At 44.9% G+C, this 19,421-nt stretch overlaps 1 protein-coding gene across 2 annotated transcripts in view; it reads right to left on the bottom strand.

The window, feature by feature from the left end:
* Positions 1-19,421, bottom strand: part of NTN1 (netrin 1) — a 221,502-nt gene that overhangs the window by 57,847 nt on the left and 144,234 nt on the right. For both annotated transcript variants that reach the window (XR_014225866.1, XM_082271470.1), the window contains exons 4-5: positions 13,395-13,544; positions 9,692-9,745 (exon numbers count right to left, since the gene is read on the bottom strand). Coding sequence is in view for 1 of the 2 variants with exons in the window: in XM_082271470.1 (XP_082127596.1) it covers positions 9,692-9,745; positions 13,395-13,544 (204 nt within the window). In the remaining variant the exon portion in view is untranslated. The remainder of the gene's footprint in view (positions 1-9,691; positions 9,746-13,394; positions 13,545-19,421) is intronic.

Raw genomic sequence — 19,421 nt, 5'->3', positions numbered from 1 at the left:
GTTTCTGTTTCTCTCATTGTCAGCTAATCTGAGTATTTCCCTGAGCGAGGGTCTGCTGAACCATGTCGGGCGTGTCAGGACTGGAGCAACAATTCAAAACAAGGACCAGCAGAGCACACATGGACACTGCGGCCCGGCACATCCTCACTTCCCAGATCCGGGCCATCCTGGTCACATGCCACTCAGCCCTCATACCCTGAGACTGGGTAACCAGAGAAGGAGGAAGGGAAATACACTATATTACCAAAAGTATTGGGACGCCTGCCTTTACACACACATGAACTTTAATGGCATTCCAGTCTTAGTCCGTAGGGTTCAATATTGAGTTGAACTTAAAAAAATGGATAGTTTGGCGCTAGAGCATGTAAGTCCATAGTGGCAGCTAAAATTAATGATCTAGTCATCCATATAAATTCAAATTTCATGTGGCTTGATTCTCAAAGAGGAAAGCAAAGAGATGAACAAGTCCACGAATCAGGGCCGGCCTTCAAAAAATGGGGGGGGGGGGGGGGGAGTAGAAGCGGCTTCCCAAATATATATAAGAGAAAAAAGGCACCTCTGAGTGTAGAATGTAAATAATTTATTTTAGGATAATATAGTAATAAAACTCACATAGGTGTATCAAGAGCAAGCTTTTCAGGTGAAGAAGTCACCCTCAAGACCAGAGATCCTCAAACTACGGCCCTCCAGCTGTTGCGGAACTACACATCCCATGAGGCATTGGAAGGCTCTGACATTCACAGACAGGACTAGGCATGATGGGAATTGTAGTTCCTGAGCAACTGAAGGGCCATAGTTTGAAGACCCCTGCTCAAGACGTTCCGAGGTGCAGAGGGCTTAGGGCGCCTGCGCCGAGCATGAAAAAGGAGCACGCATTGTGTTGTGTTTTCTACTACGCATGCTCTGAAACACGTCGCGGACTAGTGACGTCAGAGGTGTATACTGCGTCCCAATGTGCGGTCCACCCCTCGGGCAGGGCTGTGGCTTTTTCATCGACATCGCCGGCTGGATCCAGTGTGACGATCAGCGGAATAGATTCCAGTGCGGGCGCCCTCAGTCCTCTACACCTCAGAACATCTCGAGGGTGACTTCTTCACCTAAAAAGCTTGCTCTTGATCCACCTATGGGAGTTTTGATTACTATTTTACCCTAAAATATATCATTTCCAGTCTACACTCAGAGGCGCCTTTTTTCTCTTTTTCTTTCAATATTGAGTTGGCCCACCCTTTGCAGCTATAACAGCTTCAACTCTTCTGGGAAGGCTGTCCACAAGGTTTAGGAGTGTCTATGGGAATGTTTGCCCCATTCTTCCACAAGCGCATTTGTGAGGTCAGGCACTGATGTTGGACGAGAAGCTCTGGCTCGCAGTCTCCGCTCGAATTCATCCCAAAGGTGTTCTATCGGGTTGAGGTCAGGACTTTGTGAAGCTGTTATAACTGCAAAGGGCGGAGCCAACTCAATATTGAACCCTACGGACTAAGACTGGGATGCCATTAAAGTTCATGTGCGTGTAAAGGCCGGCATCCCAATACTTTTGACAATATAGTGTGTATTATGTGGATGCCCAGAATTCAGGATGAGGGATGTGTATGTGGTTCTGATACTTTCTCAGCATTTTGGAAATTGTGTACAAAACAACCTTTGTGGGCAGACTTTTATTGATCTCTATATAGCGCCTCATTGATTCACAACTCCTATTATCAAAATGAATAAAAACAGTTTATAATCCTAGGGTGTATTTATTATATTGTATTATTTGTGTGGTGCTGGCTGAGGACCATTTTGGGTCTGAACTTTTTTTTTTTTTTTAAAAGGTGTGCAACAGAGTACAATAGAACATAGACTTCAAACAACATGCAAAGTGGGCTTTCCAGGTACAAAACAGGTAAAAAAAGGCAGTCGAAGGAAGCAACCATGCACATGTAAAGAAAAAAAGATACCAAGACTGAAGTAGGGCAAGTAGTCCTAGAAATTGGATCTCAACCAAGGAAGCACTAAAAGGGTAGGACATCAACAATAGGGTTCATCATTAAATTCCCTGGCATGGCTACCAGAGAAAGAGCCAAGTCAAGCATAGTAACCTAACCTAGGGAGTAAAGGTAGTAAGAAGTCCTCGACAACAAGGCCAGCCTGGGTCTGAGCACACCAGATTTTTATTTAATAGGAGAAAAAAGAAAAGGGAAATGGAGGGGGAAAAGGAGTGAGGGCGAGGGTTAAAGAGAAAAAGAGATAGGAGTAAAAAAAAAATTGGGGGGAGGGGGTTTCCACCGAGGGAGCACAGAGGCGAACACAAGGCATTCAGCTCATTATAGAGATGGCGTAGAGACAGTCATGTATATTGGAGGTATTCATCAGAGAAACTAAAGAGATCCCAGTAGAACCACTTGGTTTTGTGTTCCTTAGATTCTGTCTAGACTTTTTACCCATACAGGACTGATTAGATGGGTGAGACGTATGGCTGTAGATTAGACCAAGGTTTCTTAACCAGGGTTCCTCCAGAGGTTGTTAGGGGCAATGAGTAATTTCTGCCTCTCAGAAAAGTTCCCACTGACACCATTGATCTTTTTAGCTATTTGCAAGGGGGGAATTCTTCCTAATGACCACAAATGTAAGGAGCATTCTTCCCACCAACCACCACCCCAATGTATCATGAGTTGTAGTCATTTTTAGTGGGGGTTCCCTGATAGCAGAAAGTTATTTTAAGGGTTCCTCCGTGTTGAAAAGGTTAGGAAAGGTTGGATAAGACTGCCCTTTTTACAAGACCTCAATGCTGGGGTATGGAATTCTGTATGGCAAATGTGTCAAACACTCGGCCCTCCGGGCCATTTCATGTGACCCTTCAGCCGTCCTCCAGTCCCTGTGCTTTCTACTTTCCAGCAATGCCTCTAGCTTCCTCCCATTAGCAGCACATGTTAAGGGTGGTGCACTGTAATGTAAGGGAGGGTGGAGGACTCAACATCTGATGGAGGCTTCTGACGTCTTATGTAAGGGTAGGGGATGCTCTGAACATCTAGTCTTACAACCGGCCCTTTTGAGGGCAATTATATTGCTGATTCGGCCCTTGATTAAATTGAGTTTGCCACCCCTGTCTACTCTGAGCTCATCAGTGCAAAGACTCTGCTAAGACCATCACCACTCCTTCATTCTCTAGTTGGCAGTTGAAGAATAACGTTTGGAATATTGTACTTTAGCATTTGTTTTTTTATGGAAAAGGCTTTTTTTGGAGTTCACCCATTAAGAAATCCGTAGATAGATAGACACAACAAAAAACGTCTCAGACTGTTGGTTGGACCTTTCAATTTTCCTTTTTTTTGGGTATTTGTTGGATGGATGCTGAATCTAGGACAACGTTCATATATATTATTATCACAGCTGGGGCCCCGCTATGCTCGATCTCTTACATGGCATTTTAATGATTTTGTCAGTAAATAAATTTATAGGTTGCAACTGGCCATGCGGTGTTGCTATGGTCACGATTATTGTTGAACTGGGTTCTCAGAATATTTAGGGTCATTTATATTTGGTTACGCTGCTGAGCTACCCGTATGGAGTTTTTATTTGTGTTCTCTATTGTGGGAACTGTAACTAATCCATGCTTAATAAGTAGAAGAGATACCGTTATAAAGATGGGGATGAAGAAAAGGACGCTATGCCGACTTACTTTTCTTCTCACAAAAAAGTTTTAGTGAAAGTGTAAAGCTTGGTCTGCTGTTAAAGCAGCCCATAGATTAGTCAGTTTTTCTTTATTTCCTCAGCCACACACTTGATGTGAATGAGTGAATCCTCTTGCTGAGCTTCTGAATTCTGAAAGTAAGGAGACTTTCCCGCCATCAGAATGCACTGATCAGCATTGCAGTCTATGGCCTTCAGCACTGTGTGAGTGGGAAAACCCGACAGAAAGTTAATCAGTAGATCAACTTTAGTACAACCACATTGCTCATTCATAGATTAAACAGGGGCTGGCCAAATTTCAATCGGATGAATTTCAATCCATGTATGTCCAGCTTAAGTGGCAGTTTTTTTTTTTAACTAGTTCCAGACTTTGGGTGTGCTTCACATGCCCATTAAATGTCATTGTACACAGGACATGTGTAGCACGTCCTGTCTCTCTGCCCTGCTTCTGGGACTCCCACTCCTCGTATACAGTAATTGTCGGCTTTGTTTATGTAAAGCTGGCAATTCTGTATACTCCGAGAAGATGTTGGCAACTCTAGACGCCAAAAAAGCAGTCTGACAGTGTTCACAAAAAACACTTGTTCAGACGGAATATAGAAAGATACAAATGTAACAATATGCTACATTGTATCTTTCTGGACATTCATCTGCAGATCAAATGAATGATCTACAAGTGATGTCAGTTAAAGAAATTAAAAAGGACCCTAACTCATTTTGTTTTTGCATCATAACTCCCACCCCAGCTGATTAACTTCTTCCCATCGTACATAAAACGGCTGAGTGGACGTTCAAGAACGGAGCCACGCTGCGGCGTATTCCTGTGATGGCTGTGATTACAGGACCCAGCCAAGATTGGATCAGGATATGGGCGCTGTGATTAGTCCTTCCGATTACGTGACGGCTGTGTCCAATCACAGCCTTCAAAGTGTAAACAGAGACACGAGTCTCTGTGACAGTTCTTCCCGCTGAGCTCATTGCGGGGGGGGGGGGGGGAATCTGCAAGGTCTGTGACAGCTCTGTGTGTAAGGATGATTTTACACACAGAGCTGTCACAGATCCCCCCCCCCCCACACACAGTACACCAAGCACCACTATCCCTGTCTCCATACACATCTATCACAGTCCCCCATAAACATCTGTACCAGTGCACAAAACATCTGCAATAGTGCATTAGTGTACCATTCTGACATCAACATCCGTCAGTGTCCACCGGTGGCCGATCAACATCTGTTAGTGTACAAGTGCACAAAAACATCTGTTAGTGTCCCAGTGTCCCACCAATAAATATATCATTTAAAGCGCCCCCTCACCTACAAAGGCAAACGCACACATTGGTCCCGTACGCATATGTAAACAGCTATAGCACCACATATATGAGGAATCGCCGTGAATATCACAGCAAGAGCAATCATTCTAGCACCAGATCTCCTCTGTAACTCAAAACTGGTAACCAATAAAGACTTATAAAGCGTCGCCTATGGAGATTTTCAAATACCGAAGTTTGATGCCATTTCACAAGCGAGTGCAATTTTAAAGCATGATATGTTTGGTATCTATTTACCTGAGGCAAGACCATGTTTTATATTTTATAAAAATGTTGGTATTATATTGTCTCTGTGTGCATTGAAATTCATTAAAATGTATTTATTCATTCGTTTGTAAAATTGTGTTTGACTGTTTGACATAGAAATTCGCAAAACCCACCATTTTATTCTCTAGGGCCTCTGCTACAAAAATATATAATCTTTGGGGGTTCTAAGTCATTTTCTAGCAAAAAATTCAGATTTTTACTTGTAAACAAATAGTGTCAGAAGAAGGCCAGGTCTTAAAGTGGATAATGCCTGAAGGTGCTCCTTGGATGTTGGGTCTCTTTTTTCCCCCAAAATTTTCGGTCTCTTTTTTTTAATTTGTAGCGATAAAAATAAAAACCCTAGTGGTGATTAAATACCACCAAAAGAAAGCTCTATTTGTGTGAAAAATGTAATTTGGGTACAGTGTAGCATGACTGAGTAGTTCTCTATCAAAGTGTGACAGCGCTGAAAATTGGCCTGGGTAGGAAGGGGGTGAAAGTGCCCGGTATTGAAGCGGTTAAGCTGGCCATACACGTTTTTTTTTTTCTTTCAGCCAGCGGCTGGATGAAGGGTTGGAGAAATCATTCCCAACATCCCCACCAACACATTGTATTCTGACAGCAACACCTCCAGTCATTTGGCTGCAACCACATCGAGAAAAGTTTTCCAATAACTCCTTTCAACTGATGTCAATCAAACATGTAGAAACAAAAGATGTCTGGACGACCGCACTCCAATGCCATTCACATTTATTAAGGTGGATAAAATTCATGCAGCGGTACGGGAACAAAAACAGCTGACATGTTTCGCACTTGTATCAGTGCTTAGTCCTAGCTATGATTAAGCACTGATACAAGTGCAAAACGCGTCAGCTGTTTTTTGTTCCTGTACCCCTGAATGCTGCATGAATTTTATCCACTTTAACAAACGTGAATTGCATTGGAGTGCGGTCGTCCAGACATCTTTTTTATATATATATATATTCTATATACAGAGCCAGCACTCTCTCTCTGTGCTTAGACAAGGCTAAATGGAGGATCTTTCACCTTGAGCAGTGTCTTTTTCATTGATGTCAATCAAATCATTGACTTCTGTTGATTGGGGAAGACTCACACTGATAGAAATTCATATTCTCCCTGCTAAACCGGCCAAATTGTAATCAATGCATGGTCAGCTTTACTCACCTCAGTGGTGCTTTTGTTTTTTATTTTTAACTTCCTATATTCTGTTGACAACTCAAAAACAGGAATAGAGTGGGGGGGGGGGGATCTTCCCATGGGGACACTTCCTGTTCCCGTAACAGCTAAGAGGGGTTTATGCTTCACTTCCTGTTGAGTCTTCAGGACAGGAAGTAATGGAAAATCTCCCAAATAATGCGCAGATGGCACAAAAAAAAAAAAAGCGGTTTGAACTGTCACCTACTCCATCCTAAGTGAAATATTTAAAAAATGGCTTTAGAAATACTTCAACCCAACCATACAGATATAGTTAGTAGAGCTTGGTGCCAAAGGTCAAATGCCTATTCCTCCTTACGGAACACCTCGCGCTCATTAGCGCACCTTGTTTTTGTTAAAATTCCACCGCGGTTTTCTCGAGAAGTTATTTGTTCGCTATTATTAGAATTCATTTTCCATTTCAGCACGTGAAGGCCGTTTCACGGCAATTAAAAAAACTGGCTGACTTTGTGTTTTTCCAAAAATATGTATAAACACAAGCGTGACCGTGCAAACGTTATCACCTCATTCCTCTGTAATCGGGAGGAGGGGGGGGGGTGAAAGTAAAATGCCATGGGCCACTAATAAGAGGAGCTGTACTCCTGCCATATCAAACACGTGACAAACGCAGGATTGGTCAACCACACAGAAAAAAATAAAACTTAAGTTGGTAAACATTGACGTCATTTCTGGTTTTATCGGATATTTTTCAGTAAATAACCAAACGGCTGAATGCAAAACACAAATAAATACCTGGTTGGTTGCCTGTTATAGGATTGCAAAGCAAGGCACATACTCTATAGCGCCCCCTCCCTTACTGTGCAATATTCCTGCATATGGGGGGGGGTGACACCACCTTTCCCAACCTGCTATTACGCGGAATCCTTCTAACTTCCTGCTCTTGCTGGCTCTACTAATTAACCCCTTTATGACCAGAGGTCTCTGATGCCTAGATGTGCAGACCAGGTTTAGCTATTTCAGCATGTGTTGGCTAACTTGACAATAACTGACACATTTGTATTCCTTATATATTTTCAAAAACTGGTGGGGCTTTTATTTAGTGCAATAAAGAGGAACCCCAGCGATATTTTCCTTCTGCCGCTCCCCTATTGGGTGCACAATCTGCAGATATCCTGAACGTGCACAGATGTGCCGCAGTTCTCTGCCAAGTATTTGCATCCTAGTAAAGACCTGCCAGTATGCGCGGGGGATTCCTGTGCATGCACACACATGACGCAGGTGTCTGGGATCTTTTAGAGACCTGCGGTGTGTAGGTGCATGCTTGGGGATTCCCCACGCATGCATGCTGTTGGTCTCTGCCAGTTCCCAAATACTTGACAGCATCACATGCGCCCCTGAGTAACACGCTGCCTCCTGGAAGCAGCGGGGCTCCCTACACTATTCTCCCCTAAGTGAGGAAGAAGGAAGTGCTGTTCAAAATGTTCAAAGGAACCAGGAGAGAAAAAGTTATTTTAATGGGTGAAGTTCTGTTTTATGACAAATCTCCAGCATAGGGTATTGTGCCAGGAAGGAGTTAACATCAACCCACCCACCCGGAGCTCCCTCTCCTATAAGCCCACCCACCCAGAGCTCCCTCTCCTATAAGCCCACCCACCCACGGCTCTCTCTCCTGTAAGCCCACCCACCCGGAGCTCTCTCTCCTGTAAGCCCACCCACTCGGAGCTCTCTCTCCTGTAAGCCCACCCACTCTGAGCTCTCTCTCCTGTAAGCCCACCCACCCGGAGCTCTCTCTCCTGTAAGCCCACCCACTCTGAGCTCTCTCTCCTGTAAGCCCACCCACCCGGAGCTCTCTCTCCTGTAAACCCACCCACCCGGAGCTCTCTCTCTTATAAGTCCATCCGCCTGGAGCTCCCTCTCTAATAAGCCAACCTGCACATAGCTCCCTCTCCTATAAGCCCACCCACCGGAGCTCCTTCTCGTTTAAGAAAATATACCCAGAGTTCCCTCTCTTATAGGACCATCTACCCAGAGCTCCCTCTCCTATAACCCCACACACCCAAAGCTCCCTATCCTATAAGCCCACCCTGCCACCCAGCAGGAGCTCCCTCTCCTATAAGGCCAACTACCTAGAGATACCTCTCCTAAAGACCACCCACCCAGAATTCCCTCTTCTATAGGCCCACCCCCCTGGAGCTCCCTCTCCTATAAGCCCACCCACCCGGAGCTCCCTCTCCTATAAGCCCACCCACCTGGAGCTCTCTCTCCTATAAGACCACCAACCAGGAGCTCCCTCTCCTATAAGCCTACCCAGGAGCAGCTTCCTCTCCAATAAGACTATCTATCCGGAGCTCCCTTACTTAGAAGACCACCCACTTGGAGCTCCCTCTCCTAGAAGCCCACCCACCCAGAGCTCCCTCTCCTAAAAGCTCACTGACCCAAAGCTCCTTCTTTCCTATAAGCCCACCTCCCAGAGCTCCCTCTCCTATTAGCTCACCCACCTAGAGCTCCCTCTACTATTAGCCCACCAGACTGGGGCTCCCTTCCCTATTGGCCCACCCACCGGGGCTTCCTCTCCTAGAAGCCCACCCACCCAAAGCTCCCTCTCCTAAAAGCCCACCCACCCAGAGCTCCCTCTCCTATAAGCCCACCAACCTAGAGTTTCCTCTACTATGAGCCCACCCACCAGGAGCTCCCTCTCCTATAAGCCCACCCACCCAAAGCTCCCTCTTCTCTCTAAGCACACCCACCCAAAGCTCCCTCTTTTCTATAAGCCCACCCACCCATAGCTCCCTCTCCTATAAGACCATCTACCCAGAGCTCCCTCTCCTATAAGCCCACCCAGCAGGAACTCCCTCTCCTATAAGCCCACCTACCAGAGCTCCCTCTTCTATTAGCTCACCCACCTAGAGCTCCCTCTACTATTAGCCCACCAAACAGGGGCTCCCTCCCCTATTGGCCCACCCACCGGGGCTTCCTCTCCTGCACACCCACTCCAGGTCCTCCCCCTTCCTGCCCATCCAGTAACTTCCACTGGCAGGTTAATGTCAGCTTTCATCTTGTGTGTGGCATTTCTCAATATAAAGAAAGATCTAAGGTGATTTACTGGACAAAATGATAATACATTTGAGAAAAATAACCTAAATATCTGTCAATAACCGATCCTTTACATAATGCAGTTACAGTTTGATGAAGTCACTTGATTGTTCTACTGCTCAGCAGCGACATCACGTGTGAGATCATACAGATGTATTTACAGTCAATGATGCTTACCTGCCGGTTCTTCGGTGCTGCTGGCTGCCGTAGTGGGCGGAGCTACAGGGATTTCTGTGGAAAAACAGGCAGGTGGTGTGGAAAGAAAAAAAAAACATTAGTGATTTCCTTATAACACATATGAGATATGGAGAGATTTGTTATATGGCGGGGCTGATTGTACATTGCAGTCGTGTTAGTATACATATAATGACTTTGTTAGCGAATTTTCCTACAGGAGCAGCCGGGGAGCTAATGGCGGCTATTTTCAGGCAGCGCTGAATTTAAAGAGAATCTGTCACACACTGGAGGGAAGAGTAAAACAACTTGGTTATTTCTTTTACTTGTAAATTATTTGTAGCAATTCTGAGTAATCAGTAGTTGAAAATCATCATTTTTGGCTCCATTTATTTATGCCTCTGACTCTACATCAGAAAGCTGCGTTTAGTTGAGAGAATAATTTATCCAATAAGGTGTTATTTTATTAGTGACAGGTTCCCTTTAAGGGAAAGGCCAACCAGAATGGGCATTCTCTTTCCTCAGTATTGCTCATAATGGGGGGCGGGGCAGAGGTGGTCCTAAAAATCCTAAAGCTGAAGTTTATTCTGCTTATAATTTGCCTTCCCTGGTTCCTCCCTCATCAACATGCTAATAATTTTTTAATTCAAATAATTTCCTTTCCTTTAACCAAATTTTAGATCCAGTGATGTCATCACGGTGTCTCTGTGCTTCTCTATGTATTGCAAACCCATTTTGGTTGGTGGGAGGGGCTAGCAGGGTGCTTTCTAAGAGAATCCTGATTCAGTAACCTCTCAAGAGCCCTCGGCACTGATGTAAGCAGAGGGCTGGCCCTTGGGAGGAGTTATGCAAATACCAAAATTAGGGATCGACCGAGCAAAGCCGATATATCGGGGGCCCATCTGCACTTTCCCCGATAAATTGGAATTGGCCCCGGAGGTTACTGATATTGCCGATATTTCGGAAAAGGGCTTGTACCGGAGTGATACCTGCAGCTAGAGGCATCACCCCGGTCGGCTGTCTTGTAATGACAACCGATGTGGCTGAGAAGCTGCTCGGCTGTCATTACAAGGAGCGGGAGGGGACGTCCCCTCCCCCCCTCCCGCCGCCTTCCGCGGTCTGCCCGGGTCTCCTGTCCCACCAGGATGCCCAGGCTACCAGCCTGCACAGCTGCCGCATTCAGCTCTGATTGGGTCTCCATGTAAAAACCAGGAAGTGATGTCATGACCTCACTTCCGGGTACTCTGCGCCAAATTCAAAAAAAATTACAGAATTCAAAACAGCCAAACTTGGCGTTCTGAATGCTTTTAAGTGCAGAGGAGGGCTTTGAGGTCTTTTAGATCCCCCCAATCCCTCCACAAGAGTACCTGTCAAAAAAAAAAATGTAATGTATGAAAATATCGGCCAATATCGATATGTGATGACCAAAATATCGGCATCGGCAATAAAAAAACGATATCGGTCGATCACTAATCAAAATGCCTTGATTGGTGTGGGCTTTCCTAGGCTGCCTGTATGTGCATGCAAACCGCCCTAGGTAACGCCCACATGTGATGCTGAGCCTCTATTATTGAAAAAAAAAAATGGAATTCTAATGATGAAAGGGGCGGGCCTGGAACAGTCAGGCTGGGGAAGGATAGGGCTAGAGCATCAGAGCCAATCACATCTCTTAGCGCTAGTACAGGAGCCATTTTTAAAGTGGAACATCAGCCAAAACTTTGTTTCCTTGAATGGAAACTTTGGAACCCCTGTCAAGTTTTTATTCTAAGAAATCCCCAGGAGGTGCTGGGACTTCAAAAAGTAATTGTTCAAAGGGGTAGGGAGAACAAAATCATTTGATAAGCTCACTGGTTCTGGTGAGACTTCCGCTATAAAACAGGGCTTGCTTCCAGGGGGCACCATGAACGTCAGACAAAGTAAAACAATGCAACAGACCAGACCAACTGAGGAAAAAGTCCACATTGGTAAAACATTCGACGCGTTTCGGTAGCCAAAACATCCCTCCATCATCAGGGCTTTAAAAGGTTGTGAGCACCTAAATGGACACAATGAAGTACAGATCTATTCACTCATTTTTGGCCTTCACAGAGTCCATTTAAGTGCTGACAACATTTTGAATCCCTGATGAAGAAGGCAAATTTTGGCGACCGAAACGCGTCAGTCATTTTATGTGATTGAACCATTAAAATTAAGTTGACTCTTTCATCAACTGGTCTGGTGCTACTCGTTTCGTTTTACTTTTAAGTTTGTTGACGGCTTTGTCACCACTGGAGAGGTTTCTGGGGACATCGGAAAAAATTATAGAAAAAAAAAGTTTTAGCGCAAGTTCGGTTTTATTGAACCTGTTGCTGCCCATGTAACACATATGTGCAGCAGCAAAGGGGTGGGATTTATTGCCCACATGTCGCATGTATGCATTGCTGGGGGCGGTCAACACATAGACCGAGCTGTCAGAGATGGCTCTCGGTCCAGATCATTGATCGGTAGCTGGTGGGACTGGAGGTTTAAAAAATACAACCTGGTCCTTAAAGTGGTTGTAAACCTCGGACATGAAACCTGAACAAAGCACATCCCTCTATAGTTTGTACTTATCTCAGGCCAGAGCACTGTCATTTCTGTCTGCTACCTCTGCTATCTGTCACTTCCTGACACCAAGAGAAAAATGGTGACAGGGGAGGGATCTCCAGCTGATTGACAGCCTCAGCTCTGTTCTTGTGTGCATTGCTAAGGGGGTGTGTCCCTTCTCTCCAATCAGCTCTCAGAGCTGTCTTTCACTGATGTAACTTTCCACCCCCTGCTTTTTAGACTTGAGAGATCCTGTGTAAATTCTGGACTTTGAATGGCTGTAGAGAAGAGAAGGCTGCAGATAAACAGGTACAACCTATGTAGGAGGATCTGTGTATCACCGGAGGCCAGTCACTTCACTGGGTATATGGAGGGTTTACAACCAATTTAAAAGACAGGAATTAGGAAATGGTGACTTGGCAGTTGCTGATGAAGCTCATTTAGAATGGCAATTTGCTGATACTACATTGACTGCCCGCCTTCTATTGGCTGCTATGGGTTACGGCAGGGTCAGTGAATCTCTTCCTCTAAATATTAACTCACAATCACATCACACATTGTTAGTAGGAGACGTTTGGTGGAGAACAATGCCATTTACTCATAGATGTTTCATAGCACCTCCCTGGATAAGTCAATGACCCAAGGCTGTGGCCAATCTATTCCGAGGTAGCCGCCTAAAGATTCAATTGGCAACTATAATCAGTTGATTGAATGGCTACCTCTGCAATTAGACTTTGTGTCCTTCGCCATTTTAATTCGTAACCAACCTAATTGATTCCAAAGTGTTGCATCACCTCTTGGCTGTTGGTATGGCAGCCATCTTGTAGGTTTATTAAGAGGATCTCAGAGAACTACTAGGAGCCAAAGCCATTGTATTGATTCTTGGTGATGTTACAGGCTTGTCGAAAGTAAACACCCATGAACCGTTCAACAATTACAATGGGCCTCATGTATAAGGACGAATGAGAATCTGATTGGTCACTGTAGTTGAAGGAACTTATTCCTATACATGAAGCCCATTGGTTGTTGCTATAAGACCCTTCTGATGATGGTGGCCACATTCTGGATACGTCTTTGGTCTAAAGTAAATAGCATTGCTGGTTAATAGTTTGTACGACACATAAAGTTTGACAAGACATACTTATGCAGGGGGCAATGGGCGAGCGGCTTTGTTGGTAGCCCTTGGCACATCGATTGCACGTTATGCCAGTCACGCCATCCTTGCAGGGACACTGGCCCGTGGTCTGATTACAGGTTTTGCCGGCCGCACCAACAGGATGGCAGTCGCAGGCTGCGGGGTGGAACAGACAAGAAGGGTTTGGAAAAAACAGCACAAGGTCACAAAGCCAAAACACAAATACCACATTACACGGTGATGCCGAGGTCCGCCAGGGAGGGGACAGCCAAGAGGAAGAGGGGAGCAGGGAGGGGGGGGGGAGGGTCTATCATGCAAGCTGTCTACTGAAGCCAGTACAAGCTCTAGATTTACTGCATGAAATCACAACATACATACTGCTAATAATAAAACCCCTTGTGCTGATAAGACAGGTGCACTATAATAAAGGCCAAGCATTTTGTGAGGATGGTCAGCATTCAGGAAGCCTACAGGTTCACTAGGATCCAGCATTCAAGAATCCTGGTGGAGCTCTTCCCAGAAAATGGCCGCCTTTACCATCACAAAATATCGGCCAGTTTACACAATCGTAATAAAAACACAATAAGTAATTAACATCACTCATTTGTTAACGTGTCCAAAGGTGATGACAACTCAGTCACAATTACTGCAGTACGTAAAGTATCTGATTAGTTGCTTTGACCACACTGTATATTACAGCCCTTTCCGTAGAATTTTAATTCTAATTTGTTGTGGGAACTGCTGCCATGAACTGACGCATTTCCTACTCCCGCCCAATATTAAAATCTAACCGTTATTCTTATATTAAAAACATTTACAGCGTTTTATTTACCTTTACACACTCCATGTCCTCAGCCTAGATGTTATTTTTCATAATGGGGGTGCATTTTGTTTTTAGCAAATTTTCAACCAGGATTCAGTGGAACCCCAATAGGAATTCTTCAGAGGTTATTAGGAGTTACTTGGAATCCTAGGGTTTCCCCAGCGGTTATCAGGAGTTCCTTGGTATCCTAGGGTTTTCTTCAGAGGTTACAAGGGGTTCCTTGGGTATCCTAGGGTTTCTCTAGAGGTTACCAGAAGTTCCTTGCATTCCTAGGGTCTCTCCAGGAGGTTACAAACAGTTCCCTGCCGAGCAGGCAGATGACAGGTTCGTCTCCGTTCACTATGCAGAGACAGACCTGTCAGTTTCGCTCTTCTCTATGGAACGATCGGATGAAAACACACAGCCTGCTGGACGGGCGGTGAACGTATCGCCATCTGTTTTAAGCGGATCTTGTCGGATCGAATGCCAGGCGGGTGTCAGCCGACACATGTCCCCTACATCTGCCTCCCAATAGAGGAGGATGGGTGGCCCGATAGGGTCCTCCTGAAACACGGACAGGCAGACCCGAACGATCCGATCATGTGAAAGGGGCCTAAGGACTGCTAAGCTGCAATACGTTACCCAAGGTTCAGTGTTGGGACCCTTACTTTTTAATATCTTTATAAATGATGATTAAATGGGATTAAAAGTACCATTTCAGTCTTTGCAGATGACACCGAGCTTTGCAGTGGAATAACTTCTTTACAGGATGTCTCCAACTTACAAGCTGACCTCAATGCACTGTTTCATTGGGCAACTATGTGGCAAATGAGGTTTAATGTTGATAAATGTAAAGTTATGCACTTGGGGGGTAAGAATATGCATGCATCGTACATACTAGGTGGAGTAGAACTGGGGGAATCCAAAGCAGAGAAGGATCTGGGGGAATCCAAAGCAGAGAAGGATCTGGGGCAATCCATAGCGGAGAAGGATCTGGGGGAATCCATAGCGGAGTAGAACTGGGGGAATCCATAGCGGAGAAGGATCTGGGGGAATCCATAGCGGAGTAGAACTGGGGGAATCCATAGTGGAGAAGGATCTGGGGGAATCCATAGCGGAGAAGGATCTGGGGGAATCCATAGCGGAGAAGGATCTGGGGGAATCCATAGCGGAGAAGGATCTGGGGGAATCCATAGCGGAGAAGGATCTGGGGGAATCCATAGCAGAGTAGAACTGGGGGAATCCATAAGGGAGAAGGGTCTGGGGGGAATCCATAGCGGAGAAGGATCTGGGGGGAATCCATAGCGGAGAAGGATCTGGGGGGAATCCATAGCGGAGAAGGATCTGGATGTTCTGGTAGATCTCAGAGGTGGTTCTGGCTAGTCACTAGGTTGCTTTAAAAAAAAAGTCCTGGATTCTTTCCTGGGTGTACATAATATAAATGGGTACGAATATTTATAGGTAAAGTTGATCCAGGGAATATCCAATTGCCTCTCGGGAGATCAGGAAGGAATTTTTTCCTCTGTCCATGCTTTGCTGGGGTTTTTTTTGCCTTCCTCTGGATCAACTGTGGGTATAGGATTGTGTATATGGGATTGTATGGTTGTGTTTTCTCTACTGTTTTTTTTGTTTTTAATTGGTTGAGTTGGATGGTCTTGTGTCTTTTTTCAACTTTACTATGTTACATTTTTGTTTTTGGGATTCAAGTTCCTTCACCCTCCTGCTGCCCAGGTAATGCATATCTGCAGCAGCAAAGAGGGCGGGTTTGAAAGGTCACACGCCCCACATATGCTTCCATGGGTAGCAGAGCTTTCTGTGCCAGCAGTGCACTCACCGCACGCTTACAGAACATTGGCAGAGCTGCTCTCGGTCCTTGCTAATAAATGGGAGCCAACAGGACCGCCTCCCAACCATGTGATCACTGGGACAGCCAGTCACATTGGTCAAGTGATCTCCCGATCCTTCCCACCCCAGGCATATAGACACTGTTAAAGGGAAGGAGTTTAGGAGGTCCATGGACTGTAGAGCTTGGAGAACCTACGTCTTTATGTTGCTCGGTCTCATTTCTTCCCTCTGTAGCATCTTTGATTTACTATAAAGTAAAATTTACCGATATTTGTATGTTACGGCCTTCATCTGCTAGGCAGCGTATTGCGCCATTGTCTCTTGTGTTTATCTTACAGGCGCGGCTTCAACTCTTCAATATTCTTTTTGTTGTGTTAGATGAAAGCTGGATGTGTGCGCCGTGTGATTCACTTTCAGATGGAAGCAAGCCATGGCTCTTTTGTATTACAGCATCTTTACAAAACTGACTTAAAGTGGACCTGTCATTTGAAGCCACATGAGGTGCAGACATTGTAATTATGAGTTTAATACCATGACTAACGCACTGCTGCTACTGGGCTCCCATCTGTGACCCAAAGCCTATAGCAGCCTAGATCACATGGGCCCCGCCTACCAGGAGCATTATGGATGCTTCATCTCATTGGAGACTGCAGAGTGTCTGTTGTTGTCAATCAGTCCCGGTCTTGTAGAGTTGCAGTAAGTTATTTTAAACATAAATGAAGTAAAGCCAGCTTAGGTAGTGTTGCTTCTGCTGAATCCCAAGCAGTGTTATCACCTGCTAGATGACAGAACACCTCACCTCTTCCCATCTCCATTACAAAAACAGAGGTGTTCTATAGTCCAACAGAAGTGTAGAACTGGGCAGGGCTGACAACACTGTGTGGAGTTTCAATGAAGGCAGTGTTGTCAGCTCACTACAGAAGTTATGAGCTTACTGGATTTCTGCCAGATCTATATCTATAAGTATCTCTCTGTTAATTGAATTTAAAAGAGGCAAAAAATAGGGAAATGTGCTTGTATCAGGGCCAGGACAAGGGGTTGGCAGAAAGGGCAGCTGCCCTGGGCACGGTGGGTGTTTTGGGGTTAGTCCTAGAAGGGGTGATTTGTACTAGGAGGGTGGATTTCTGTTAGTAAGGGGGATTAGGAGGGGAGGATTTATGCTAGAAGTGTTGATTGGGGGAATTTGTGCTAGGAGGGGAAAATTCAGGGGGAGGATTAGTTCTAGAATAAGGTATTGGGGGGGGGGGGGGTTGTGCTGGGAGAGGGGGATTTGGAGAGGGGGGGGGGGTTTATGCTCAGAAGTGAAATTTGAGGGGAAAAGGATTTTTGCTAGGAGGAGGGATTTGTACTGGACGAGGGGGAATTTTTGTTTTTGGAAAATTTTGGCTTGCAAAAGGAATTTATGCTTAGGGGGTCCTGGCACTGGCTTGTATTTAAGAGCTGTACTACATATGTTTTCCTATTATTGGTATTTCCCCCCAGACATACAACTTAAAAAAAAACGTATTGCATGTAGGCACTTCAAGTGGTCAATGTACAATTCTTTGCTGTTTTTTCTTTTTTTTTTTTTTTTTAACAATTTGGCCTGTAGATGACACATAACGGAGAATGCTGTTCTCAATTAAAGGTATTCTAGACTTGTAGGCAGAATTGGGTCACCATATTTCTGCTCATATGTTGCAGAGTTTGAGGCAGGTGCTCGAGGCACCAGGAAGGTGAGCAGTGGTCTCCAAACTGCGGATTGATACTTGCCTTTATCCAGCCCTTGAGGCATTATTCCTGCCACTGAAACCATGAACTGAACACCATTCCTGCCACTGAAACCAACGATGGGGCACCATTCCTTCCACTGACATCAACAATCAGGGCAGTATTTTTCCCCCTAATATCATACATAGGGAAATTGAATTGGTTACTCCAGGCACAGTCTGCCCCCCCCCCCCCCCCCCAAAGTCTGATAGCCAGTAAACTGGCTCATTGTTGAGAAAGTTTGGAGACCCCTAAACAAGAAGAACAAGAAGATAGCCCAGGGTTGTAAACAATAATTATGATTTACGAAACTAGAACTAGAGCTCAAAAGAACCATCAGGAACCTTCTCCTCCAGTCCTGGTGTAGTGATCTGGGAAGAATGTGGACTTGATGTCTGGTGATGTCACCAGACATATTCTCTATTGGAAGCCCATTCGCTGCCAGTGAGTTCTCGGTTTCAGACTCTGGAAAGAGGAGTATGGCTCACAAAAGCTGTGTGGAATGTGGTAGTTATTTCAGAAATGTTGTGTATGTATTCGTTCTACACCGATTTAGAACTTAATGTACATGTTCACAATACCACAGAACAAGATGAAAAAATTTGGCCCATTGCTCAGCTGAGACCTTCTGAAGATGAAACAGAGGAAGTAAGGCTATCTCCTGTACAAGAAGCCTCCACAGGGACAAGTTGGAGGACATTAGGCCAAATAATGCAAAAGAAAAGTGAACCAGATAGAGAAGGTTTGTCTGAAACCTTTCTGAAGGTAAAACAGAGGAATTAAGGCCAGAAGAAGCCTTCATAAGGACAAGATGGAGGCAGTTAGGCCAACTGCTGCCAAAGAAAACTCTATAACAATGAGATGGAGAAAGACAAGTTAACTGCCAAGAGGCCTTACTAAATACAAGATGAAGGCAGTAATGCTTTCTCTTGCCTAGGAAGCCATCATCAGGACAATATGAAGGAAGTTATGATAATTGCTACACAGGAAGCCCTACTGAGGACAAAATGGCTAACTGCTGTCAAGAAACATCTCCAATGATGAAACAGAAGCAGTTAAGCTAACACGTGAGGAAAAAACCTTGTGTAAAAAGCAATAGGAACAAATAAACAGATCAAGATTGTAATCACTGATCAGGATTGACTGTAGAAGAACTGGAGCTCAAAAGGACCAACAGGAACCTTCTCCTCCAGTCCTGGTGCAGTGATCTAAGAATGGGGACTTGGGGTTTTGGTGACATCATAGGTTGGCTGCTGTAGTTCTCTCTCTAAATTGCATGCCACATGCCCAAGTTGGGAGCTCAGATAGGATAGATTTTGGCACCGCACTCTGCAGAGGTTCTTTGGCGCACCAGATTGACTTCACACTTTATTTGGAATCGTAGGCAACAAGAACCTTGGCCTTTAACCTAAAATTGTGAAACAGTTTGAATAGACTTTTTGTGCAGACTGATTGGACAATTTTTATAATATTAGTTTTGTATTATTCAGCTGAAGGGGAAAGGCACAGGGGCTGGCTTTGTAGATCTAGGACTTTAAGCTGCCCATGGCAGGTAATTGGGAGCCGCTACTTGCATCGCCACTGAAAAATCTGTTAACTCCTCATCTGACAAAGTCCATGCATGTTCCAATAAGAAA

The sequence above is a fragment of the Pelophylax lessonae genome, assembly GCF_965119305.1.
Source record: "Pelophylax lessonae genome assembly, chromosome: 11".
Taxonomy (NCBI): domain Eukaryota; kingdom Metazoa; phylum Chordata; class Amphibia; order Anura; family Ranidae; genus Pelophylax; species Pelophylax lessonae.
Note: the sequence above shows the minus strand (reverse complement) of the source record. Positions and strands in the feature narration are given on the sequence as shown.